Below are 26,308 nucleotides of genomic sequence, written 5' to 3' on the forward strand. Positions count from 1 at the left end.
AGGTTTGTTATCGGGTTGAACTAGAGGAAGCTCCTAAACCATCTCAACTTATCTAGGGTAAAAAATAGGAAATGCGACCGACGAGATACCATTCTCCACACCTGCACTCATACAGTGCCCATGCGAGCGAACCAATCACTGTCCAGCTTGAGTCTTGCTTTCCATTCTCCACCACTATGCAGATTCACGCACGAGGAACTCCGCAATGTCGTTCTCGGGTCGATAGCGCGAACAGTGCGCGATCAAATTGACTGACTTCGCTTGGTGGGAAATGCTGAACTCCGGAGTTCACACTCGTTTCTTCTTTTGGTAAATTCGCCTCCGGGTTAATTTCGATAATTCCAATAATTTTGTACCCTTTTACGCTCCAATCGATGCATAGGAAGAAAGCAAAAGCCCCCAGCAAATATGAGAGTGGGGCAATACGAATTAGATAAATACTCCGTACGTGAAAGGGCGTTCAGCCTAGTACTAAAATTAGTCAGACCAGAGGATTAGAAGAATGTGTGTTAGTCGATGTAATGTAACAACGTGATTGCTGTTGAAGGGTCATTATATGGTGAAGCACTTGACTATTTTATTGGCCATATCAGTTAAAGTACCTGGAAACCTGATCTACATGGGTTGAGTTCACATTTGGATAAGGTTTCTCTGAGTGTGCATGGGCAGCGAGATCTGCCCATCCAAGTTACATACACGGCTACCAACTTTTTATTTTCTTGAAACACAAGGTTTACAGGGGGACAATTCTAAAAGAGGGGTCGAAAACAGCGTATTCGAACTTAAGAGCTGGTACGGAGTACTCGGCACGAACTACTTTTGGCGTTTTTTCTATAAAAAAAAAGGCAAACGCCAAAGACTTTTGAAACCGATCTATATACGCCTTCAAGCCCTGGGGGTTTGCATTAGGCCATTTCTGGCAGCCCATGTATGTTCAGATGTCAGATTCCCTAAGCTGAGCCAAGGTTTTCATACCTAGTATGTACTTTCGGCTGGATACGAAGCTGAGAGGCCTAGGCTCTTCCAATTAGATTAGCCACCGTGGCAGGGGCTGTCTTGGGTGCATTAGTCTGGGCCTTAGGACCTCCCGGGGGCCTTCCGGTTGAAAAAGCTCAGGTACCTAAGGTAGCTATAGAGCTCCCCCCAACACATGGCGAGACCAGATCCATTTGATGCCCAGATAAGCCACGCGAGATTTAGCGGCTAGCCTGCAGAATGCACGTAACCCATGGTAGTTCACCACTAAAAATCTTACGTCTCATCGGATAAATACACCGAAGCAAAAATGTGGAGCATAGCATCTCCAGAGTTCGTCTCTGCAGTTCTTGGACTTATGGCTTTTGCAGCCGTAACAATGCATTAGTTTAGCTAGGGTACTTGGAAAAACTCCACATTAGAAATAGGCCAAGATTTAGGTTCGCATCCACTTTAGATTAAATAGGAAAAAAGACAAAAGAAAAAAGAAAAACACGAGGGATCAAATAAAAGCTAGAACTTGCAGACACGATAGGAGAGACACACTCCCAAATAGGCAAAACGAGAGTTACAGTACCGATACGAGGGTCATACACAGCGTGTTTTTCCCCCAACTCATTTTGACAACCCGTTAACACATCCTCAAGATATGCCGAATACATGCTGTCTTGATAATGGGATCTGCATTGTTTATGCTCAAACTCCGATCCTCCCGCATGGAACTACCCGTGATTGAGTCAAAATACGCCCCAGGCTCCACGCCTCGTGGTTCTCTCCCCTCGATTTCAAGTTTCAGCCCTCCAGCTCGTGACCAAAAGGGTCGTTTAACTTGACCCAGCAACTGAATAGAACAACCCTCTTATAAACTAAGCTAAGAACTAGTCTACACGCGCTCACTATCGTCTGACACTATATACTATAATACGACCGATTTACGGAGTGATTTCGTCAGAATCCTTTGTCCCGGTAATCCTTCGACCCGCTAGTTGAAAGGTGCATGCAGCATACACCAACAACCAATCCGCTTTGCTCCTGCACATTTGCCCCCCGTTGTGACAAACCAACAAAGAAAAGAGAAAGGAAAAACCAAAATCAAAACCCAAAAAGAACTTCATGTCTCGGTTGTGAAATCAGGTGTGATAAATACTAGGCCCTGGCTGGCATTTCCTCGGATCCAGATTCTTTGTCTCCGTTCTGCGCATTTTCCCACCATGGCCCCCCACCAGCCCCCCTCACCTCACGTGGGAGTCATTTTGAATCCGTCTGCACGTCGCGTTGCCTGCGACCAGTGTCATGCCCAGAAACTGCGTTGCACAAAGTTAGAAAACAGCAACGCTTGTGTTCGATGTCAGCGGTTGAGCCGCCAGTGTGTCTGGAGTCCTCCATCACGGAGCGGCCGGCCAGCAAGGGGTCTTGATCATACAGACAAGCGTGGCAAACGATCGTTCAGTGTTTTCGAAATGACACCAGAAGCAGACAGCCATCTGGAATCTGCGAGAGAGCCGAGTCTTCCTACCCCTAATACTCTCACTCATCCTCAGCCTGCCCCTATCCCTGTTGGTATATCGGAGGCGCCGCCGTCAGGGACCCCGTCCATTGCAGACTGCAACATGTCCGATCTGTTCAATTTTGGAAGTCCACATGATAGCTCGCGGGAAAGCCTGTTCCCTCCGCTATGGACTCCAGATAGTCTATCGCAAATACCTAGTATGACCGATTATTTCCAAATGCCTCCCGGCCCTCAAACAGGGGTCCCCCTGGATGTAGGCACGCCTCCTAGGCTGGAGTCTTTGCAGGACATCACCCGAGAGCTATCCAGCGTGAATATGGCGCTATTCGACGTAGAGCAATCTTTGTACGCCGAGCCATGGGGTTCGATGTTTGCCTCCCCAGCTGCTGTGATCACCAAACTCAGTAACTGTGCCGGAGGCCAGCCTGATGACACGCTCACTCAGGGTTACCCATTGACAGACGCATTTAATAAGACCCAGCGCTTCATCAACATTGCAGAGCAAACATCTATCTATCTCGCTTCACTGCCAAATCCCCCTTCATCATCTTTGATTTCATCATCGTTGACTTCTTCCTCTCCCATCGACCAAGAAACACCAGATAGCGAAACCTCCAGCCAGGGCTCGTCCCCTTTCTTCCCACCAGTAGACCTCTATATGTCGCGCTATATGCCTTCGCAGTTCTGTACGTCGTCTTCTGATCGACCACGTCGCACAGCGAGCCCGGATTTGCCAACCGCCCTCCTCTTCACCACTGGCTATGCGCGGATTCTCGATATCTACATGACTGTTGTAACGCAGATGTCGAATTTTGTCCACGCAATCTCCGTACAATCCATGAACGGGGCCCCAGACTACCGCCAAAGAATGCACCCAGTTATCCCACCGTTGCAATGGGGTGGATTCCAGCCTGCCAACTACGGTGCCCTGCAGATATTAATGGTCATCCAGGTAATCTCATATTCGTTCACACAGGTTGAACGCGTTCTCGGCGTTGAAGAATGGGAACGCGAGTTGACTCGTGAGCGATCTCGCTCTGAGGAGAGGAGGTCCTATCGCTTTGCTCAGAGTCATGGACAGTCCCGGCGAAGAGATACAGTCGGCGATGGGGACCGAGTCGGGGTCGGCAATGGTACAGGACTGTTAAGTCCTGCCATGATTGCGCTCGTGTTCCAAGAAGAGGGTGAAGGGAGCCGCCGCGGAAAAGTAGGATTGTTGCGCAGAAAACTGCGACGGCTGAAGAAAGACCTAGAGAAGAGCATGCATATTTAAGATGATAGAATTAGAATCAACTCTTCTATTGGCACGATCGTTACGTTCCATTGAAGCATATAATATTTCCCTTTTAAACAAGTAAAACTCACCGATGCCGAATCTTAGAAGGCCGAACAATCAGCCTTTAAGCTTATATTCAACCCCAAATAGGAAAGATGCCGGGCCTTTATGAATTATAAGGGTTACATAGTTCGATTGATCATACAGATTATCTATCTTGACATCAAGAAGCACAATGGCCTTTCCTCAATTTCAGAGCGCGCTTACTGCCCTCAAGGAAGGACAATACACCCTCAACACCGCCCACCATCTACCGTCAAACAACCCTCTACCTTCGTCATATGTTCTTATCCGGGTATCCTTTATCGCTCTGAACCCATGTAACTGGAAAATGGTAGATTTCTCTCCGGCAATCGGCACTGTGGGTGGTAACGACTTCAGCGGCCAGGTTGTGGCCATTGGGTCGGCCGTTAGTAAGTGGCAGATCGGAGACTCCGTCTGTGGTTTTCTCTACGGCCTTGATCCGCACACCGGGGAGGGAGAATGGGCCGGGGCTTTTGCTGAATACGTGAGCGTTCGCGAGGACCTACTCATGCGTGTCGTCGAGAACAAAGTCAGCATGGCCGAAGCGGCTTGTCTCGGAGCCGGCGTGGTAACAGCGGGCATGGCGCTGCGAGATCTGGGTATCCCCTTAACGGAGACCGGTCTGGGAGATTTGAGTGTGCTTAAAGAGGAGAGCGGGGTTATTGGGACCAGAAAATCAAATACACGCCCGTACATCCTGGTGTATGGAGGCAGTACCGCGACAGGGACCATGGCAATTCAACTGGCCAAATTGTATGACCCATAAGCACATTCTGATGTCCAGCATTATATACACAGGAAACGCTAACAATGAGAATTAGAGCAGGATACAATCCAGTCACAACCTGTTCACCTGCCCACAATACTCTGGTTGAGTCCTATGGGGCTGTCAAAACCTTCGACTACCACTCTGCATCATGTGGGGTGGCCATCCGCGCCTTTACCAAGGGTAAGCTATCTCTTATACTCGATTGCATCACCTCCACGGATAGCATGAAAATCTGCTATGCTGCTATGGGCGCTCGAGGGGGAAAGTATGTTGCTCTGGAACCACCGGCAACTCGCATTGCTGCGCGCAAGGACGTACAAAATGACTGGGTCATGGCGTTGACCATATTTGGGAAACCAGTCGATCTGAAAGGTCCATTCGGACGAGATGCTGTGCCCGGTGATTACCAGTGGGCGTCTGACTGGTATGAACTGGCAGAGAAGCTCGTCGAGGAGGGCCTGCTGAGACCGCACCCTACATCTGTTCAACCAGGAGGATGGGAGGGAATTTTGGAAGGCATTGAACAGTTGAGATGTGGACAGGTTAGGGGGAGGAAACTTGTTTTTGCTGTTGGTGAATAAACCTATCAAACTTGATACCTGAGTCTTAATAATACAGATACTTCTATTAACTACTATACTACTTTCCTTTCGTTTCGGTCACTGTCCAATGCAACCCTGCCTTTTCCAACCGTTCCACGTACGTGATCCCCAATGATGCAGGTGTGAGAATGCCTCCTCCTAGTTTCTCGGCCATCGAGTCCTCTGACTTTCCCTTCAAAACGAGCAGAAGGGTCAACGCGGCTTCACTAACGAAAGTCGCGCAGACGCTATATACATCCGTATCCATGCGCATCACACCCAAAGCGCTGGGCTCATGTACATTGGTCCCATCCGCTGCAACTATTGCTTTCCATTCCACGAAATGTTTCTCTCCCGGCTTCAAATGTGGCCCTGTTCCCGGCTCCGGAGAGAGCCATTGAAGAAGCCACCGGAATGGTGGGAATAGCACAGTACACAAAATTGCGACGGACATAGTGAGAAACGAAGACCACGCCCCCAGTCGGCTGTGAGCAGCGGTATAGCCCTGGAAGCTGAACCGGCTCCCATATTGTTCGTTCTTCTCACCGCACCGATTCAATAGTGACCAGGTGCGCATGACGACGTTCTGATCGGCCATCGCCGAAGGGTTAAAAGTGACGTGGCCGAGAGAGCGATCATGTCGGACAGGGAGCATGGGAGCAGAATGAGGCCGATGTGGTCCAGCGTCTGGGATACATGACGCCCCTGGTGCACCAGCAGCCATCATCTGGCGGAGAGAGTATGTCTCGAGCCCGGCGAAGATGCTTGCAATGGTTCCCCCGCTAAAACCGGTCCAGGAATGCTGAATTGTGAAGAACATAGGCCCAAGAGGGCGACGTAGTGTGCGTGCCATAAGGAGCGTCATAAGATCCGGCGGGCTGGACTCCACGGCGCATTGTGGAATAATCTTCCCTGTCAATCAGTTATCTCTCTTCATGCATTGTCCGATAGGGAGCGATACAATTGCCTTATTGACTATCGCCTTGTCATGCCATTGCGCTGCCAGCTCCTGCGTCCAAACGTGTTCCCCCGTAGAATCCACATAGGCGGTAGAATTCTCTATACAAGCTGCCACAACAGGCGTCCCATATTTGCAAAAAGGCTATACTGTCAGCTTTTCTGGTCACGACTCGGTAGACATCAAGGTACATACTCCAACTGTGTTGAGCACAAGGCTTGTTTGGGAGGCCATGCGATTCAAGTCCTCGCCGGCGAGGGTAGTCACCATGGTATGAGGCAGATTACGGTCGGATGTGGTTCGATCCAAGGAGTTGACAAGGGTCGCGAGCTTCTGTTCGCTGCGACCGGCGACAGCCCATCGGAGGGCTGGTGGGCCATGAGCCCATAGGTATTGCACCACCAGCGACCCAAGGTAGCCAGTGGCGCCATACAAAACCAGATCATACGGTCGACTCATTTCTTAGAGTGTGTTACAGACGTCAATGAGAAGTGGGAGGATAAGAATTAGGACCGAAGAAGCCATGAAAGTGATCTTCTATACAGTAGCCCGTTTTGGAAAAACCCACCGAATGGACGAAAATCACCAGAATATCATCAGGTATAAGACAATGGACGAGCGAAAACAGCAAAACACAACATCCAATAGTCTGAAAGAAGAATCGACTCGAGCGAAATGGCCGCACTGGTCTTCCTTCGTATTCTTCCTCTCCTCACTACCTCGTCATACCTTACCTTCACGATCGCAGAGGACCTCTACTTCAAGCCCTACCTAGAGCCCTCGGTCTCCAGAGCCGCCGATCACCTTCTCCCGTCCTACATGAAAGTATGGTACAATCGGGGCATGATTCTCATCTTCACCATATACCCATTGACCTGGTGCACGGCCATTGCGAATCTTCCTGTGGCCCATCTGTGGAAAACTAGTATCGCAGCCTTCGTCTTATATCTTCTCGGACTTCTCTTCAGTATTGCACATATGCTCTGGGGTCCTCACGCAATGAATCTCCTAAATTCAATAAAGAAGCAAGACAGCTCAGGAAGCACAGAGATCGTTCGTCGATGGTGTCGAATGAACCTTATCCGGGGTGGCTTGGTGGACGTGCCAGCCTGGGGCTGTTTTCTGGCTGGATTTCTTGTATGGGAAAGTTCACGGTAGCATGGATCTCAAATTACCACTTAGCAGCGCTGGATTACTTCCATTCAGTATCCACTGTCTAAAATCGGAGCAGTCGGCGGGTTCGGCATTGTACGGTCCCACTCCGTCTGTGCTAGGTTGTAAACTAATATTATTTAAGGTTGTCATAATGTACATATATAAAGAAACATTATCATGCCAGTGCCCAGATTGTGTGTTAGGGTCTAAAAAGGTCTTCTAAGTTAATTGTGCCAAGAGCAGAAACAATGGCAACTTACAAGGAGTCACCATTTTATAATTTCAAAGTCTTAGACCGTAAGCATTCTCCAAGCGCTAATTAACTGCTAGCAATTTGCACATCTAATCTTTGCCCGATCTTATTTCGCAGGAAATGGAAAGGAATATCCGCTGTCCTCTACAAAGGGCAAAGTTGTCCTTGTCGTGAACACCGCGTCGAAATGCAGCTTTACTGTCCAGTACCAAGGCTTGGAGGAAATCTACCGTCGGCTTCAGGAACAGTATAATGAGGACTTTGTCATCTTGGGGTTTCCTTGTAATCAATTTCTACGACAGGAGCCTGGCTCCAACAACGACATCCAGAGCTTCTGCCAGCTCAACTACGGGGTCACGTTTCCAGTACTGGACAAAGTGAACGTCAATGGAGGCCAGGCAGCGCCCATCTACCAATGGCTGAAGCAGCAGAAGAAAGGATCACTGGGATGTCAGAGAGTTACATGGAATTTTACGAAGGTATAGTCCCTAGTTCCCTTATGTTGGTCGAACAGGAATATTAACAAAGCGCTCAGTTTGTCATTGATCGCCATGGAAAGGTCAGAAGCCGGTGGTCGCCAACAAAGAAACCTGAGGCTCTGGAGGGGCACTTGATCGAATTACTCAAAGAGAATTGACCAATTAATAGCGAGCTATTCCTTTCAATTTCATGTTCTCAAGTGCTCTTCTTTGTTGTGTTCATTCGGCGGTTTTTACCTCTCATTCGGCGGGTTTTGCCATAACGGGAAGCCTACCGAAGCCGAACGTAAGGTATCACAGCCGACTCCTAAATAGATCAAAAGCTGGCCGAAACAAAGTCATTCGAATAATAATTCTGTTTATCGATCAACTCGATTTACTGCCATTGCTTACAATTTGCCTATCATGGGTGCCGCCGAGAGCGCCACACCGGAAGTAAGCAGCCCAGTCGCCCCAGATGAGCAGAAGAAGAAGGGCTACGGATGGCGGTTCTGGGCCATCTTCCCTGGTCTATGCATCGGTGGCATGCTGAGCGCTCTTGATTCGACCATTCTGTCTACCGTCCTGCCTACTATATCCAAAGAGCTCAACTCGGAGGAGATGTACGTTTGGGCAATCAATGGATACTTCGTCAGCCAAACAGCCGTCCAGCCTTTGTACGGCCAAATTTCCGATATCTTCGGTCGTCGATGGCCGATGATAATCTCCGTGGCTATCTTCGCCTTGGGTAGTGGCCTCTGTGGTGGAGCATCGAGTTCAAATATGCTCATCGCAGCCCGAGTTGTTCAAGGTCTAGGTGGCGGCGGAATCAATGTCATGACAGAGATCATTGTTGCAGACCTAGTGCCTCTACGTGAGCGGCAAGCTATAATGGGAATTATATTTACAGCCTTTGCTGTCGGGACTTTTATTGGACCGGTAATTGGAGGAGCAATCGTGGACAATACTAGTTGGAGATGGGTGTTCTATATCAACCTGCCCCTGTGTGGAGTCACTTTAGTCCTCATGCTGCTCTTTCTGCATGTGAATTATGACCGCCAGTCGACCGTCATGGCGAAGCTCAAACGAGTAGATTTTGCGGGAAACGCCATTTTAATCACCTCAGTGATTTCCATCCTGCTGTCCCTCACCTGGGCTGGAACAACGCACCCTTGGAAGTCCTGGCGCACCATCGTGCCGCTTATTTTGGGATTCGCAGGGATGGGGGCGTTTTTTGCCTACCAGAGCAGTCGCTGGTGTCTCGAGCCCACTATGCCTCTTCGCTTGTTTTCCAATCGGACTGCCGCCATTACCTACATGATGAGCTTTTTGCACGGTATTATCCTTTACTGGGTCAGCTTATTCCTTCCCGTGTACTTCCAGTCAATCCTGGAGGCCTCGCCAGAGAAGTCCGGAATTGACCTTTTCGCCTCCGTTATCCCCATGGTCCCAGGTGCCATCATCGGAGGGGTTCTCATCACTGTCACCGGCAAGTACAAGCCGCTCCTGGTCGTTGGATTCATCCTGATGGCTATCGGAATGGGACTCTTCACTATGCTAGATGATCAAACCAACACCGTTCGGTGGGTAGTTTACCAGGTGGTGTTGGCTATAGGATCTGGCATTTCCCTTATTGCCACACTTCCTGCTGTTCTAGCGAGTCTTCCCGAGTCCGACGTTGCGTTAGCCACAGCAACTTGGGCCTTCCTTCGCAGTTTCGGATCTATTTGGGGAGTTTCAATTCCTTCTGCTATATTCAACACGCGGTTTACTCAGCTGGTCGGTCGCATCGACAGTCCGCAGTTGCAGAATATTCTTGTCGGGGGAGGTGCATATCAACTCGCTACCAAAGCATTTATGCAGTCACTGGACGACACGCCCATGATAAAGGCGCAGGTAGTAAGTGTGTATGTTGAAAGCTTGAAGCTCGTATGGCAAGTGGGAATTGCCTTTGCCGCAATCGGAGTGCCTTTGTCTTTCCTGATTCGGAGTCTTGCATTGCGCGACCAGCTGGATACGGAGTTTGGGTTTGAGGAGAAGAAGAAGGAGGCCGACGAGGAAGTCACTACCAGCAGTACTAGTATGTAGGGTGTTGGAACAGTCAACCTTGGAACCTTGGAACTCGTGATGGATCGATCTCACTGAGATATATCAAAATCACCATTTAACCTTTAATTACTTTAATCATCCATTCATGTTCAAGTTTTTGACCTCTCTGTCAAGGAACAAACTTTATACAGGTAGAAACAATAGAAACCCCTAGATTAATCTGCATTCAAGATGATTGAATCGGGCGTTGTAATTTCAAATGACCCATTTCATTCGTCATAGAATGGACGCCCGTCGAATCTTGTATAGGGATCACATACTCCTTGACTCCTGCCTTGTGGACACGGCCATTGATGATAATTATATTCAACCGATCATGGTCTTGGAGGATGGAGATGTCTTTCAATGGATCTCCATCGACGACCAAACAGTCCGCATAGTTGCCCTTTTTGATATGGCCCATTTCATGTGAGCGCATGAATAACTTAGCCATACCGTATGTTGCTGCGATGATCGACTCATGTGGTGTGAAGCCAAAACGATTGACGAAATGCGCGAGGTCGCGCGCATAAGTACCGTGTGGGGTCCATGCAAACCCATAATCGCTGGATACAAGAGTTAGAACATGCCTACTGGTGATCTTGAAAAAATAACATGGAAAGCCTACCCTCCAGGGAGAACCACAATTCCTCTTCGATGCATCTCGCGCATAGCATGGTCGGCAGCATCAAGCTTCTTCTTTAACCTACCTGTTCAGCCTTTTCTGTGGAATAGCCAAACATCACGGCGTCTTCAAGTGTGGCGATCAACCAGTTAATAGCAGGTGCCACTACGTGCTTCGACCTTTTCTTTTCAAGGGCGTCCATGCCTATTATAGTCAATCATCTCAATTCAGATAGGGTACTGGCGAGTGACCCACCATTTTCATCTATATAAGAGGCATGATAGATCACGTCCACCCCACAATCAATGCTCTGTTGAACAGAGTCTCGAGCTCGAGCATGTGAGCAGACCCGCTTCTTATGTTTATGAGCCTCGTCGACACATGCTGCGGTCTCTTCTGGTGTGAAATAGCAATCTTCCGCATCTCGAATCTCCGTGATCTGACAAAGACCTGTTAACGCTCAACTCTCACAGGGTTGGGGGATGGTCATGCCGATTCTCCAGACATCGAAAGCTTCACTTGATCAACGCCAATACCTATATGCTCACGGATACTGATGTGCTGTTAGTAGATTTCAAAGTTTAAAATTCTATATACGATGTGCCAGTGACAACCTACACCTCTCTCATTTCTTCTGGGCCATTCGCGTAGGCAGTGATTCCTCCAACTAGCTCTCCCCTTGTCCGTGCCATTTCTTGGCCATTTGCTAAGAAGCGGGGCCCCGGAATATCCCCTGCGTTGATCGCCTCCCTAATAACGACATCAAGGCGTTTCTTAGCAGATGCAGCTACGAAACACATAGTGTACCCGGAATCCAAGAAGCATTCAGCACTTCTCGCAGTGAGAAGCGTATGCTCCTCGACGCCAAGAGTACCAAGTCGATTCAGGTCACCCCCGTTCCAGGTGAAATGGGTGTGTGAGTCTCCTAAACCCAAATTAAGATGTATATACATGCAATTAGTAGTATCTAGAATAGTATAGCATGCCGTTATACCTCAATAAATATTACTAACGCATCTAGTATTCTCTGTCCAACGGCGTAATGCAAAAGGGATTCCCCCCGCATCTCATGTAATTATGCCACAAAAGTTAATTCGTCATGCTGTAATGGACGATTCCAATAATTGGAGCTTTGTGGAGGTGGCGGCGATGCGCGGCGATGCGCGGTGAAGAATGACGAATCCCACACATCTCCGATTGAGGGGGTAAACTCCGATGTGAGTCCACCTCAACAGCTCCCGAGGTCGGAAAGAACTTGCGATTTATAAGAGTAGCGGGACTAAAACTCAGAATTTTCCATATACAAACTTCTGAACTTGAATTATCTCGAAATGACTATCAACGAAGTGAATAATCTCACCAACTATGTGGCATACTTGGAGCCCAACAGCGGCCCCCGAATCGGCCATCTTGACTTTGAGACCTCGACTATCACCCCACTTTCCTTTAAGTCGGGTACTCCATTGACAGATCTTTATCAAGTGATCACAGTTGGTGAGCAAGGAATTACGGCCTTCGGCGCGCAATCTTTCCCTCTTTCTAGTGTCAAGCACCTCCCCCCCGATTTCAGGTCGGGACGTGCTCGCTGTTGGGAAGAACTATGTCGAACATGCTCGTGAGTTCAACTCCTCTGGATACGATGCTAGTGATAAGACCGACCAGCCGACACACCCCGTGATTTTCACCAAGCGTGCCACTTCTATCATTGGCCCCGAAGACCCTATCCTGCTGCATTCAAACTTCACCAGCACGCCCGACTACGAGGGTGAGATTGGCGTAATTATTGGCAAGTCGGGGTTCCAAATTTCGGAGCAGAACGCCTTGGAGCATGTTTGGGGTTATACCATCGTGAATGATATGACTGCACGCGAGCGGCAGCGCGACCACAAGCAATTCTTCCTCGGAAAATCCCCCGATACTTTCTGTCCAATTGGGCCAGTTGCTGTCCCTAAGGAAAGCCTTCCAGAGAACCTAAAAATCCAGACCTTTGTCAACCAAGAAAAGCGCCAGGAAGCCACTCTAAGCGATCTCATCTTCAGCATTCCTACCCTTATTGCAACTATTAGCGCTGGTCAGACTTTGCAAGCCGGTGACGTTATTGCCACCGGTACCCCTGCAGGTGTTGGCTTCGGCTTCAGGCCTATGAAGTTCTTGCAGACCGGAGATGAAATTAGCGTCTCCGTGACAGGACTAGGAACCCTGACAAATCGCATTGCTGCTTCTGATGCCGTCAACAATACCTTCGAGCGCGCGGAGTCTCACATTCCCATCGCTAATCAAAAGGCGCCAGCCAATGAGGGATTGACAGAGATCAATGGCAAGAATCTCTTTTATCAACGACTGGGTGTTGAGACAGGTCCTCCAGTCTTCTTTATTCATGGCCTGGGAGGCTCAACAAGTTACTTCCACCCCCTCGTGGCGAAGCTTCAGTCGACACATTCTTTGCATCTTCTAGATCTAGAAGGACATGGCCTTTCTCCAACATCTGCAATCAGTACCCTTTCTATCGCCTCTTTTGCGGATGACTTCTACCAGCTTTCCAAACTTGCTGGGGTGAGCGAAGGGGTTACCGTGATTGCCCACTCGATGGGCTCTCTCGTTGCTCTCAAGCTTGCCTTAACTCATCCAAAGCTTGTGTCCAAGCTTATCTTGATGGGCCCGCCCCCTATCCCACTTCCGGAAGCAGGAATCCAAGGATCTTATACCCGGGCTGCTCTTGTTCGAAAGCAGGGAATGCTGGCGGTTGTGGATGTGATCGCACAAGCTGGAACGTCTGCCTTTGTTCAAAAAAACAACTTGTTAGCTGTTGCTGCAGTGCGCACTTCTCTTTTGAGTCAAGACGCCGAAGGATATGCTAAAGCGTGTGCGGCGCTTGCTGGATCTGGAACCGAGGAATTGGAAATTACAAGCCTGCGCATTCCAGTGTCTTTCGTGACAGGTGAAGAGGATAAAGTCAGTCCTCCAGCACTCTGTCAGAGATATTCTCAGGCAACAGGTGGCGGAGATGTTCAGGTGCTCAAGAATGTGGGGCATTGGCATCTGTTTGAAGATTTAGATCAAACTGTCAAGGCGGTTCTGGCGCAGATTTAAGAAAATATCTTTTATCGGCCCTTCTTTGCAACTATTTTTTGCTTTACAATTTTGCTTTACAATTTTGCTTAACTTGTAGAGGTTTAAAAGCAATATAAATAGATCTTATTCTTGTAGTATAACTACATGGAGGAAGACTCGGGACGGGTATGTTTGCACTGTTTGCACGTTTGTGCGGTTTGACCCACTCTCGGATGCAGGCCAATCATCTGATTGGCCTGGAGAGTGGCATCCGCCTACATGTATGTAGCATAGCTCTCTCTCTTCTTTTCCTTTCCTCAACGTTGTTATTCGTTGTTCTTCGCACTCTTCTCTATTCTAGTAGATCATAGGCACCTCATCACAAATACGACCTCCTCCATACTGTAGCCTTAAAGCGATCAAAACAACCACAGGCAAAAAAAGGAATTATACCGCCTTTTTCTTTTTATCAGTCGCAACTGCCTATTTTACCTTCCTGCCTTCTCACTTCCCACCCACTTCCCACCCACTCTCACCCACTTCTCACCCACCATGGACCCCCCTCGACCCACCTCGAACACGTCTCAGTCTTCTGAGCTCTCAACTTTTGAGTTCTCGTCAGTTGAATCCGAATCTGAGGATCCTTTTATGCTACTGGCGAAGGATGTGAAGCAGCAGCCATTCACAACCAACACGAGCTTACAAAAGTCCTTGGAACGCCGTCAACGAGAGCTTCAGCAAGACCAAACTCGGGATCAATACCTCGTCTTTACGTCTGTTCCCCCGGAGCAATCTTCCAGATTGAGTGATGATCGGTCGCGAACAAGCAAATACTGTCGATTCTCTTTCAATGCAGAAACGGGAATCTTGATCGCGAAAATAATGCCGAATCTTCCACACGAACTTGCAATAAGATCATTTGATGAGCTGATTTCTCTCGAGCTACGTGCGATAAATGCCCGTCGTGATATGATACCTTGCGGCTCGACAACATTTACGATTGGAAATTGGAAAAAAGAGGCCGACTGCTGCTGGGCCCCGGCGACAGATGCAAGACTGAGCTTTGTGATGGAAGTAGGATTATCAGAGTCTGCGCGACGACTTGCTCTTAATGCGCACGGTTGGCTTGAGACTTACTCCTCATCTGTGAAACTTGTGGTGACAATCAGTATTAAACGCGAAAATCCCGAAATCATCTTGTCCCGATGGGAACTTGTTCCTCGAGGATATGGCGTTCTTACAAGATTATCCCCTCTTTCAGCGCGTCGTACTGCATCTCTCAAGTTATCTCGAACGAATAACACAACCTCCGTTACCGGAGAGTCCTACATGAATGGCATAACTACGACTACTACACAGCTGGATCTACCCTTCGACAAGATTGTTGGCCGTCCTCCTCACAAGCCCCAGGAGAGAGACTTAGTGATACCCGAGCGAGAGCTGAGAATTTTTGCCGAGGATATCTGGCGTCAGCAGAGTCTCCTATAATTTGCCTCGACTCTAATATGTTCGTTCGCCACCAAGCGGCAAGCCGCATGGAAGACGATGTTATACTCACGAAGGACGTGTTGATTCGAAAGATTTCTAGGAGGTGCGTGGCTGCTCGGGACTCAAGCCAGGGTCTCATATAATATTCAGCCTGGATGGCTGATGTCCTCAGGGTGTTTATGCTCTATTTGTAACGTTGCTGGACTATCGTGGGCCCCTCTATGATAATATTGCTTTGTGTAGGCCGTCATTCTTCCTTCCTTTAGTTTCCCCTCCGGCCTTGTTGTCTTGGTTAAGAATATACTTTATCAAGCAAGACAAATTTCTTCCAAGTTGCGAATAGCATCTAGAAAATAACTTAGGTGTCTAGGATCTGATTCGCTCCCGAGTGCCCCGCTGCGGCAGATAAACCCCACGTACCATATTGTTGGGTGCAGAATAGGTGGGGGCGGTATAGGGCAGCGGGCGGTCAAGCGGCGCCTCGCCAGCCGAAGTCACGGGTGGAAAGGTGGCCGTTTCAGGAGCCAGAGGCTGTCATTTTCAGCGTCGATCTCACAGGTCCTCATATTCTAGTTGTAATACTGTGAGTAGCAACAATAGAGATATAACCATTTCCGGTAATTATAAAATCTAATTTAAGAAGTTAGTACCAATACTATTATATCTTTTAAGATATATACTCTTTAATAGGCTTTCTGTAGAGGTTAGCTTGGTCGATAGGACTAAGACTATCACAAAATACAAGTCTCACTCTTACTATAAAGTGACTCTAATACCTATAGGATCCTTATTCTATCTAAGCTTCACAGGCTAATATTAGTAGGCAGGGTACTAGCTAAGAAGTCTCGATAAGGTATTACTTATCTTCTATAGTAGAATAAACTCTCAGTATAAATACTTCTATACTATTTTTCTGACTCAGCCTAGACCCTTTGGAGCTCTGTATTATAAAGTTGTTACTTTTGACTGTATATTTACTTTTGTTTAAGTTCAATCTTATATTTCTCTTTCGTATTTATATTAAAGAGTTTTATACTTAGCTTCAGTATTGAATAGTCTAGGGTGTAAATATCCTCTTAAATAAGAAACTTATACTCAGCCTTTGTAGGTAGTAGCTGTAATACTAATAAGCTATAATAGAGACCTATTCCTTATTAATTTTGGATATATCCCTGCCTACTGGTAATCCCCAAATAGTTTATAGATCTATTAACCTTACTAAGAGGATATATATAGGATTTCCTATATATATTAAGGTTAACCTACCCCGCAAATATTATTTGTATAGTCTTGGAATACTTTGAGTCTATTCGCTAGTTAGAAAGTAATAAAATAGGTAGCTGAATATATACCTACTTATGGTAAAGCCTATCTTTAATATTGTCACGGGATTCCTGAATCCCTTCGGGTACGATTCATGGCCGCTCCGCGGGCGAATCTACCACGATACACCCGCTAATGCATGACTGCCCTAAGCCCTAGCAAGCTCTAGCAATATTAAAACGCACGAACAATAGCTACGATTCTTGTCCTGCAAGAATCAGTTCTGTATATCAACTGTTCTATTTGATCTCTACCATCCGATATCCTTGCCTAGTCACAAGTCTCTAGCCTGACAACTTAGTAACCATTACAAATATGCCTGAATAGTTATATTGAGTAAATAGCTACTTCTATAGCCTAGACTGACTAATACCTTCCTAAAGGTATCTACTCCTTGGGCATAGCCTTTATAATTATTAATAGTATATTCCTAATATTGATGAAACACCGCCACTTCCTTTATATCTTAGTATATATAAATAGTCTTGAGAATTTTATCTTTAGAGGATCCAGTTTTATTATACTTTTCGACTACATCAAGAATCTCTACTATAGAACTATACTATTTGAAAACCTAGTCTACAGTTACTATTAGAAGAAAGAATATTAAAAGATTAAGGAATATAGGTATATTTTTAATATATACCTTATAAATATATGGTTTAGAATTTCCTAAGTTTCTTTTTACTAGTATCCTTTAATAAATTCACACTGGTATATAAGTATAAGTATTACTTATAGTAATCCTAATACTATAACTAAGTTATTAATATAGTCAAATTATTTAGAGATACTCCACTATCCTTATTTATTTTCTTAATCTTAAGTCTGAGCTTCAATCAAAGTTTATCCCTAATAAACTATAAGGTATTAGTACTATACACCTAAGCTACTATAGGCTAGATATACTTCTCTTATTGTTATTCTAGTAGCCTCCGGTAATACAAGTTTTATTTTCCTATGAATTATAGTTACAATATCCCTTATAAAACCCTATATAGTATCAACTATTAGCCTTTCCCCTATCTAACTATTTATTACCTTTCCACTCTACTTAAGAAATACTTGATATATTTAGATAGTAGGGGGATTAACAGCTATAGGATATAGTACCAAGAATCTTTAAATATTAAGACTTAATATATCTGATTCCCTAAACTTAGAGTATTATATACCTCTTGAATATATCCAACCTATCGGTATAGCCTTCCTCTATTTATAGTAATATAGTATATAGAATTATATTATTGCTGTACTCTTCCAAGTCGATAATATGGTCTATATCCCGCCCTGGGCAACTCTTAGTATACATTTTACTCGGTATTGTGGGAACAAAGAATAGACAACGGGGAGAGGAGAGGGGAGGGGGAAATAAATAAAACACAGCTACTTACTCGTCTTCCCCTCAAAAGGCAAAAATAAATATTTTATACGCTACCTGAAGATTCGGATGAAGAATATTCAGGTAGGTGAACAGCTGCCTGAGCAGCCCTGAAGAGGGGCTGAATAGAGCAGCGAGCCGCCCACGCCCAAACAGTCGGCAGCCGTGGGCGCTAGGTGACCATCGACGTAGTTTTGGCTGTTGTATGTTTTTAGCTTTTGTTCTATTCACCCATATCTTTGATTCCCATATCTTTGATTCGTTGCGAAATCCTCTGTAGTAACTATGTATAGCTACATGGAGGAGGTCGGGCATGTTTAGACGTATGCTTAGTTTGACCCACTCTCGGATACAGACCAATCAGGTGATTAGTCCAAGAGAGGACTCCCTACAGTATATACAGTATACTGTAGTGGGGAAAACCTCCACCCTATCAGGAATGACCCTTACGGCCGCGGAGTTATTATCCCCTTCTTGTTTCTTCCAGTTATATAGCATCGCGTTGCGATTAGTTCTAGAACAATACACACAACACACTTCTTACACTCTTTTGATCACGTTCTGCGATTCTGATTTCCCGCATTGACCAGGGAAAGATATTGATGTTTTGCTGTGGGTTTTTTTCTGACTATTATTCCAATACAGGCCTATTTCCCCTCTTCAATACATAGTAAACGGTGCAACTGATTTCGGGAAAGCTGCCGCGTTGAAATCCACTACAGAAACCCGGCAGAGCAATTTAGTGCAAGGTGGTGTCCTAAGTCTAACTAGATAAAATGACAACAACCATAGACTGGCAGCTTGATCATGAACTTTGAATCTTTTAATTGAAAACGCTCTCGTTATTACGGTGGCAGATAGGCGGGGGCTCAAGGCCGGTTTTAATCAATATGATCACTAAATATAAGTCTGAAGTACTTATTTCATGTACCTGAATCCTATGATTTATTAAATTGCCTGGCTTCTACCTAGGATAAACTGGCGGACTCTACTGTAAATACCCAGAATGTCTGTGGTGTTTCTTACGCGTCTAGTGTTCGTACCTAAAGTAACCGTGGATCTGCTATTCCTAACGGTTCTGAGTGTATACCGTTTTTAGCACTTTCTGGTTCTTGATACTTACTCTTGACATCTGATCATTACATCTGATCATTCTGGGTACGTACTAGGAAAGGGTACGTATATTAGTTAGGCATTTGACAATTCACATTATCAAAGTGAGCATTTAGCGCCTATCTGCCACCGTAAATCAATACTAGGAGAATAAATACAAATCAGATCACGGCTCTTGCCAACGACTACGGCGTTCGCCACTTCCAACGCACTACCGCACCCCCAAAGGCGCAACCGAGGATACGGCTCTATTTTCGCTATACAGACTATATGAGTACCTAGTACTAATTGACAATATTGGACTTCGCAATGAAATCGAATATTTCGAATATTTCTGGTACGCAAGGTGGCCCATCTCTTCGATTCCCGATCCCCAAGACCTTCCAAACCCCGCTATGCGGTCCTTTCTGCCATACCATCCCTACTGGTTGATTTGTTCAACGAGCAGATTAATAAAGGTCTGCCACGGAAAGCAGACGCCATCTGTGAACGATAGGAATACGAACAATATCAAAAGGAGAGGAAGATATTTGAGGCCGTACCGGAGTGGGTGAATCAGGTGGCGCGATTAGAAGAGACACTGGTGATTCCCCATGAAAATGATGAGATTCTAGACTCGTTTGAGGATCAACGGGCTAGTGCGCAGCTGGCTGCGAAGAATATTTTACATTGGCAACCCCATATTCATTTTATTTAGCAGGATTCATTGACATTGCTATATGCCATAACATCATGGATTGTTATTCTCTAAATAAATTTTTACTTTCAGTGAAGATTAACGGCGATGGGGCTTTTGAAATCGGGATTCGATCGACTTGGTGAAACGGCAGCGTTGACAACAAGCGTCTCTTGCACTTTCGGATGCGCCGCTTTCGTTTCTCTATTGATCTTGCCCCGAAGGGAAAGTTTTAGAGCACCAATTAGTCCAAATACTCTCCAGTCCATCTCCAACCCATCTTCAACTTCTTGGATCCCGTCATGCCGGATCACAGTGGTACCATATGCACCGTGCATATGCCCACATATAACCATTCTAGGCTTCACTCGAGTTATTTCCCGCAATAAATAGCCATCTCCTTGCATCTTGACTTTGCCAGTCTCTTCAGTTTCCCCATCGCAATCCCCATACAGAGCATGAGGACCATGAACCATCCTAATTCCGGAACTGCCACCGACCTAACAGCCTGGGCGTGTCTTGGCAAGGAAGGTCTTGGCATATATACTCACAGGTCTCTATAGCCCTGGAGCCCGATAATGGTCCGACAAAGCTCCGCCGCACAATGCAGGGCCAAAATACCCAAGCGTCGGACACTTGTGCAAGTTCTTCCAAGCCTCAGGGACTAAATATTTAGATATTGGATGAAATCCCGCAGCCCCGGCTCCTCGAACTCATTGATGATTTAAGCGAGGGATGCCAAGGTATCAATCCGGGCTGAAAAGCGTATGGGCCTTATCGGAAATCGAATTTCAAGGCGATGTCAAGGTTCTCGTTCGAAATTAGCAGAGCAGGGCAACGATGGCGTTGGTCATTTTTTGCGTTCGTGGATCATGAGGAGAAACACCCAGTGAGACGGATTCTTGGCAGATCAAGGAAGCCGATCTCCAATTAACTCCCATGTATGGCTTTTGGTGGAGGTGGCTTTTCTTTTTGACTAACCTCTTGTAGCAACCGACCCGTGAAGAATATTTCGCTCCGGAGGTCCCTGTTTTGAGTAGTAAATACTATACATGAGGCCTTTTATCCCACTGATCCGTACATACTAAGTAGTCTCTATGACCTCTGATGGACTAGAGTTTGTGAAAAGAGAGAAGATGAATGCCTTAGACTAGAATGAGACAAGAAACGGCTGGGATGAAATGAATCCAAGGCCAACGGCAGTCAACTGTCATCTAGACTGATTTTGCGTCTTAACTCACACCAATCAAATGTAGGAGACCTGTAATATTGATCGTTGACGTCAAGATTTGCTATGTACAGTCTGGCGGGTATAGACGCGTCCCCTGTCCGACCAATCATAGAAAATTGGTCTTTCTCATCAAGTAGGCCATTACGATTCCTGATCCTTCATTATTTCCACCGTAATCAAAGTTTGTGAAGTCCACCACCAGCAGAACGTCCCAACTTGTAATGGCTAGCTGCGAATGTGTTGTTGGTAACCGAAGCAACTGTACTGATATCCAGAGCAAGAGCAAATGATGCGATCATACCCGCCAAGCGACCTTTAGATCCTGGCCCAGTGCATCCAAGGATCTCCAACGCTTCTCTCTGTGCGTGGTAGAGAGTACCACCACCAACGGTTCCAACCGGGAGACTTGGCAGATAGCTGGATACGCGTAAATCTTCGGTATCGCGGTCGAATTCCAGCGTCAAATGACTCCAGGCAGATTCTGCCACACTCGCTGCATCCTGTCCACAGGCGATGAACATTGCCGCGATGACGTTGGCCTGGTTGATACTATATCCCAGTTGTCCGTTTCGTGTGGCAGCCTCCTTGCTATTCAACGTGAGCTGATACAGATCCCAGCTAGAGCAGCCTAGGATACTCTGACAATCCTGTTTGGTGATCCTTCCCCACGCCATGACAGCGACACCACGAGAGTGTAAGATATTTCCCCATGCTAAGCTCTTTTCCGAAGCCAGCTGTCCTTCGATAGAGACCTTTTCAAGTTTCATCTTCTGAGCTGCACTAGACGCTGCGAAATGATCACACACTTTCTGCGTGGCGAATGTGACCATATTTTGACCTGCAGCGTCTCCGCAATAGTACTCGAATATAACGTGAACAGTGCTTCCCACGATATGGGGACTTGTTTTTAGAAGCCGGGCATATTTGCTGGTAGACTGTGCAACATCTTGGAATTCGGAAAAAAGCCCGGGTATCGCATCGTGGAAGGATGTGGCGTCCTCAACACTAGTGAACCAAAAAACGGGGGCCCTCGTCATGGTGTCACGAAGGAGTTTGAATTGAATTCCACCACTCGATGTGAACAACTTACTCCCACGTGAGCAACTTGCTACTAATGTGGCTTCACAGGTTGCTAACGGAGCGTGAAACACACCATCTGTACCATCACTGCCTCTGATCTTCAATGGCCCAGCGAGACCAACTGGGACTTTAACCGAGCCAATGCAGTTTTCAATTTTCGCATTTTGGATAGCATCTTTATCATCATTGATATACTTCAGCTTAGCAGTGATGTTGCTAGGCGAGTCCATGTTGAGGGCGGGGGGCGTAGACGGAATGTATTCCTTCTCTCTCTTTCTTGCTTAAAGGGAAGATTTGGTAGGGGTTAGAGATTCTAGCGTGGATGATAAGGACAATTTATTTAATTCCTCAACAATAAGGACAGAAATATGTAGACGATGGAATTCGTCCCTACGTCACAATAGAAACTCAAATCAAACAGATGGGGATAAGTGGGCACTGGACATGGACCTAGTTAATCAATGAAGGACAGATGTGGGGAGAGAAAACTCTGCACAGCCCGGCTGAGTGTAGATTGAATTTGGATGAGACAAGTTTCTGTATTCAAATTGCCAACTGTTCGACAATATACGGATGTATAGGTAGGTGTACTTGACCACCATGAATATCGACAGTAGATGCTTAAATTCTGAACGCTGTGGAACGATCTATCTGGCGTGCATAGTAACAATCGAACGTAAGCGTTCCTGTGACATAGATCAATTCTCTACTATGGGAAGCGGGATTGGGAAAGTTCAGTGCATATTTTGCCCAGGTGAGATATGCAGTATGGATACTAGGGAAGGGATTGAATGCTCTACTGCATCTACTTTCATCGGTCTACGTACCTGCTAAGGCTAAACTCTAATCCATAAAGATTACGCTAGATACATAATAACCGAGCAAGGTGTGGACTCCTAGGCCTCATTTTCATACATTGAGACTGTGCTGTGTAATCGAATATTGAATCCCGATATCGATCCAATGACCGTTTCAAAAACGTCGAATTCTAAAAGCCCATTTCCATAGATTCACACCTGGTTTACACTTAGCTCTATGTCTCGAATGACCGGACAAAACCTGCCCGCTGACAAGGTGGCTTCGTACATCAAAATCTCTTTTTGTAAACTGAGAGCGGACCATGTGACATCAGGGTGGAGATCGACAAAGCCACAACTATCCCAGTAGAGTTTCCACAAAGCCATCAAGGTTTCACGATCGGCAAGAACTCACACCGACATCTTTGATTCAAATGTTGCAGGGCGATGGCGACAGTGCGTACGTATTTGCAACCCGACGTTGATATTGGCTGCGGCGTTATCTGCGTGTGACCCTTAAACTACTTAAACATAAGCATTGATTAGCTCGGTTTGACCTTTCCATCATCACGATCATCATATGTATTGGTGCTTTTGCAACTACAGATCGAACTACTTACGGAGTACGGATAGTTAACCCACGATCAAAAATTTACAAACGTACGATCTTTTATCCACATCTTTGCCGTACGCCTAAGACGGAAAGGATTCACCGATACTGGGTTCGCGGGAAATCGTGATTCTACAGGCCCACCGCGGGTCATTACCTAATATCTTTCACTTGCTGTTTGGATCTTAGTTGAACTGGTAAATATCATGAGTAATTTAACGTATTACATATCTCGTGCTCAAGCCTGATATGGATTGTATATAAGTATATATTACTTAGAGTGGTTTCCTAACCTTTGAAACCAATACATGTACATCTTGGCGACGCGGGAGTCATGGTTACGTGCCTCACCCGCAGCCTCTCCGCTAGTTAGTTACTAAGTTATTGATGGCGGGATAGGACCTCATATCGGGCATACACCTGTACAGTTCATCGTGACCAGAAACTTTCTCAACGTGACTTGAAAAGCTTTGGCGGATTTCAGGTCATGGTGAACTTCACCGCACGTTGAGAAAGTTTCTGGTCACGCTGAAATATAACCCGAATATTATCAAGTTATATATTTCCCGGCTTCAAGTTTGAACAGTTTCATCTGAAACTAAGCTAGAGTCACGTTCCTGTTTCAAGTATCGGTCAGAGTCAGAGTTATGTTGTGTTTTGTGATGTTTTTGGACAAGCGTCTCTTTATCCTGCGGGTCCAGGGCTGTTACCCACAATCTTTCATATCCCATGGTAGACCGTGTCCTGCGGTGCTCGCCAAGTCATGGCTTCTCCGCATGGGTTCTCTGGGTTTAACGAAATGGATATTCCAGAGTCATTCAAATGGCTATGCAATTAGTTAATCAGTTACACTCGTGGTGCCCTCGTGGGCTATGTGAATTATCCGATGATGGTTTGGAAATATAGCACTTGCCACTTGGTCTATTTACACATTGGCATTGGCCACCATTAAATCACGTAGAGGCTTACATAGATGCCAACAGCGTGTACCGTGCTTGTGAAACAGTGACTGTCGCGTTAGTCTTTCACAACAAACTCGCGACAGCTCTCGTAGATTTGCTCGTTCCCGCTGGAGCACCAATTCCGCTGAATCTCACAGTTCCCAGTCTCACTACAACCTGACAAAGTACGTGAAGTTCGACGGTTCAAGAACCCAGGGATAAAGTGGTGTTGAGATGGAATAACGGCAGCCAGATTCATACGAACCCGAAAGGGGGAATGAACCCAATGGAAATGGGAGATGACATATAGAGGGAAGGGAAAGGAGTTGCAGGCGATATTTATGCGGTTTTTCAGCGATCTCGCTCTATGTATCCATGGATAACTAGCTGTCTTGTAGGTAGGATTATTCTTTTTCAATCGATCGCTCATTGACAACCCTTCCGTCGTTTTATCGCTTATCTTCTCGCCTCCTCATACTCGGTCATACTCGGTCACAAAACCATGAGGCGGTCCTCATCCCTTTCTCAACCGCGCAACGCACTCTTGGGTACGCTTTATTTCAGGGGAAATAAACATGCCCGAGTTGGGCCATCCCATTTTCACACGATAGAGAAGAAAATCTAAAGTTCATTGATGAGGCCTCCAGATTCAAAACAGATCAGACATTCCCTAAATACATACACCTTGCTAACAGTTCATGTCTTCGCCAGCCTACAGGTCACGATAAGCGCGCCCGAATCCCTCTTCGGAATGTGTCACAAAATCCTTCAGACGGCACCAGCTGGTTGCTCCTGCTGCTGAATTTCAACCAAATTTCCATCTGGATCAGCAACCATGAGGAGCAGCTGTATCCCAATAACACCCTGTGCCTCCATGAGGGCTTTTTTGGCAGCAATATGAGCACCTGCATACTCACCGAGGCCGAACGCATTGGGAATAAGTCCAGTAAAATCCTGGATTGGCTCCCCATACCGCTTGAGTATCTCAATCCCGTGGTTCTCCAGATAGTCCTGTGTCTCCTGGATATCCGGGACGATCAACCCGACATGTCCAAAGGTATTGGTTCGTTTGGTAGAAGCCACCAGGCTATCGTCAGTTACGTTGAACTGGACAAGCTCGAGGAGGCCCGCAAGGTTGTTCTTCTCGCGATACATCTCTGTACCGGTTTGGAAGCCGGTTCCGTTTCGTCCCCCTTGGGCGTGGCCCATATATGTGACACTATACTCGGGAGTGACATGGACCTCGAACATGAGACGCATGCCGAGGACGTTGCCGTAGAAGTGCTTCATAACTTCGAGATTTGTGGTGAGCAGGCCAAAGTGGTTGATGAAGTAGCCCGAGGTCTCCGCCGGAGCAGGTCCATCGTCGCCTATGATGAAGATATCGCTGGTGCTGTTATCCGATGGTGTGCAGGCTGTTGTCCACCCAATGACCACTGAGAGAACAAAGATCAGTCTTGTTGCGAGCATTTTGTGGAGGGCTGTTAGAAGATGGATCGCGTCAGAATGAAAGAATTGGGTCGATATGTTGATGAAATGGGTACCCTCGCGACTTCACAGTGGCTTTAATACCTGTTCTAAACCCGAGTTTGCATTTCAAATGCTGCCTGAAAGTTTCCTGCAAAGCTAAAAAAGGTAACTTGCTTGAGCTTGGGTCTAAGCCAATCAGTGCAAGATATCGCATCAGCACCAACTCCAATCTCTCTACTCCTACCAATGACTTCGTTCGTGCTTTTCAGAGCAGAGTCAGTGCATTTAAAAGGAGACCCGATTAGGGTGATTCGGCGCGACCTACATATGGTCTAAGCTCCTTCGCCCCCAACTATATGTTTTCAAAGACCCTTCCGGCTTGGCGAGGACTCTCCCCGCTACAATCCATATGCCG

The 26,308-nt window shown here is 46.5% G+C and overlaps 12 protein-coding genes across 12 annotated transcripts; 7 read left to right on the forward strand and 5 right to left on the reverse strand.

Annotated features, from left to right (window-relative positions):
* Window positions 1-2,186: 2,186 nt before the first annotated feature.
* Window positions 2,187-3,758, forward strand: N7478_007777 (Zn(II)2Cys6 transcription factor domain-containing protein; the record flags this gene model as incomplete). The annotated part of the gene is made up of 1 exon (XM_056923991.1): window positions 2,187-3,758. The coding sequence occupies one exon, from the start codon at window positions 2,187-2,189 to the stop codon at window positions 3,756-3,758; it is 1,572 nt and encodes a 523-aa protein (XP_056776717.1).
* Window positions 3,759-3,996: 238 nt separating this feature from the next.
* N7478_007778 (zinc-binding alcohol dehydrogenase family protein) lies at window positions 3,997-5,195 on the forward strand (the record flags this gene model as incomplete). Its single annotated transcript, XM_056923992.1, has 2 exons — window positions 3,997-4,598; window positions 4,667-5,195. The coding sequence occupies 2 exons, from the start codon at window positions 3,997-3,999 to the stop codon at window positions 5,193-5,195; spliced, it is 1,131 nt and encodes a 376-aa protein (XP_056776718.1).
* Window positions 5,196-5,253: 58 nt separating this feature from the next.
* N7478_007779 (uncharacterized protein) lies at window positions 5,254-6,612 on the reverse strand (the record flags this gene model as incomplete). Its single annotated transcript, XM_056923993.1, has 2 exons — window positions 5,254-6,102; window positions 6,349-6,612. 2 exons carry the CDS (start codon window positions 6,610-6,612, stop codon window positions 5,254-5,256), a joined length of 1,113 nt encoding a protein of 370 aa, XP_056776719.1.
* Window positions 6,613-6,828: 216 nt separating this feature from the next.
* Window positions 6,829-7,311, forward strand: N7478_007780 (putative integral membrane protein; the record flags this gene model as incomplete). Its single annotated transcript, XM_056923994.1, has 1 exon — window positions 6,829-7,311. The coding sequence occupies one exon, from the start codon at window positions 6,829-6,831 to the stop codon at window positions 7,309-7,311; it is 483 nt and encodes a 160-aa protein (XP_056776720.1).
* A 245-nt stretch (window positions 7,312-7,556) lies between these two features.
* N7478_007781 (glutathione peroxidase) lies at window positions 7,557-8,046 on the forward strand (the record flags this gene model as incomplete). The annotated part of the gene is made up of 2 exons (XM_056923995.1): window positions 7,557-7,605; window positions 7,679-8,046. 2 exons carry the CDS (start codon window positions 7,557-7,559, stop codon window positions 8,044-8,046), a joined length of 417 nt encoding a protein of 138 aa, XP_056776721.1.
* A 399-nt stretch (window positions 8,047-8,445) lies between these two features.
* Window positions 8,446-10,107, forward strand: N7478_007782 (MDR family MFS transporter; the record flags this gene model as incomplete). The annotated part of the gene is made up of 1 exon (XM_056923996.1): window positions 8,446-10,107. The coding sequence occupies one exon, from the start codon at window positions 8,446-8,448 to the stop codon at window positions 10,105-10,107; it is 1,662 nt and encodes a 553-aa protein (XP_056776722.1).
* Window positions 10,108-10,294: 187 nt separating this feature from the next.
* N7478_007783 (metal-dependent hydrolase family protein) lies at window positions 10,295-11,685 on the reverse strand (the record flags this gene model as incomplete). The annotated part of the gene is made up of 6 exons (XM_056923997.1): window positions 10,295-10,673; window positions 10,736-10,770; window positions 10,818-10,936; window positions 10,988-11,171; window positions 11,281-11,293; window positions 11,351-11,685. 6 exons carry the CDS (start codon window positions 11,683-11,685, stop codon window positions 10,295-10,297), a joined length of 1,065 nt encoding a protein of 354 aa, XP_056776723.1.
* Window positions 11,686-12,063: 378 nt separating this feature from the next.
* On the forward strand, window positions 12,064-13,822 carry N7478_007784 (bifunctional fumarylacetoacetate hydrolase/alpha/beta hydrolase family protein; the record flags this gene model as incomplete). The annotated part of the gene is made up of 2 exons (XM_056923998.1): window positions 12,064-12,226; window positions 12,276-13,822. 2 exons carry the CDS (start codon window positions 12,064-12,066, stop codon window positions 13,820-13,822), a joined length of 1,710 nt encoding a protein of 569 aa, XP_056776724.1.
* A 513-nt stretch (window positions 13,823-14,335) lies between these two features.
* On the forward strand, window positions 14,336-15,271 carry N7478_007785 (uncharacterized protein; the record flags this gene model as incomplete). The annotated part of the gene is made up of 1 exon (XM_056923999.1): window positions 14,336-15,271. The coding sequence occupies one exon, from the start codon at window positions 14,336-14,338 to the stop codon at window positions 15,269-15,271; it is 936 nt and encodes a 311-aa protein (XP_056776725.1).
* Window positions 15,272-19,853: 4,582 nt separating this feature from the next.
* Window positions 19,854-20,240, reverse strand: N7478_007786 (uncharacterized protein; the record flags this gene model as incomplete). The annotated part of the gene is made up of 1 exon (XM_056924000.1): window positions 19,854-20,240. The coding sequence occupies one exon, from the start codon at window positions 20,238-20,240 to the stop codon at window positions 19,854-19,856; it is 387 nt and encodes a 128-aa protein (XP_056776726.1).
* A 931-nt stretch (window positions 20,241-21,171) lies between these two features.
* Window positions 21,172-22,305, reverse strand: N7478_007787 (hydroxymethylglutaryl-CoA reductase; the record flags this gene model as incomplete). Its single annotated transcript, XM_056924001.1, has 1 exon — window positions 21,172-22,305. One exon carries the CDS (start codon window positions 22,303-22,305, stop codon window positions 21,172-21,174), a length of 1,134 nt encoding a protein of 377 aa, XP_056776727.1.
* Window positions 22,306-25,191: 2,886 nt separating this feature from the next.
* Window positions 25,192-25,893, reverse strand: N7478_007788 (VOC family protein; the record flags this gene model as incomplete). Its single annotated transcript, XM_056924002.1, has 1 exon — window positions 25,192-25,893. One exon carries the CDS (start codon window positions 25,891-25,893, stop codon window positions 25,192-25,194), a length of 702 nt encoding a protein of 233 aa, XP_056776728.1.
* Window positions 25,894-26,308: the final 415 nt, after the last annotated feature.

The sequence above is a fragment of the Penicillium angulare genome (assembly GCF_028827245.1).
Source record: "Penicillium angulare strain IBT 27051 chromosome Unknown utg000005l_segment0_segment0, whole genome shotgun sequence".
Classification (NCBI taxonomy): Eukaryota; Fungi; Ascomycota; class Eurotiomycetes; order Eurotiales; family Aspergillaceae; genus Penicillium; species Penicillium angulare.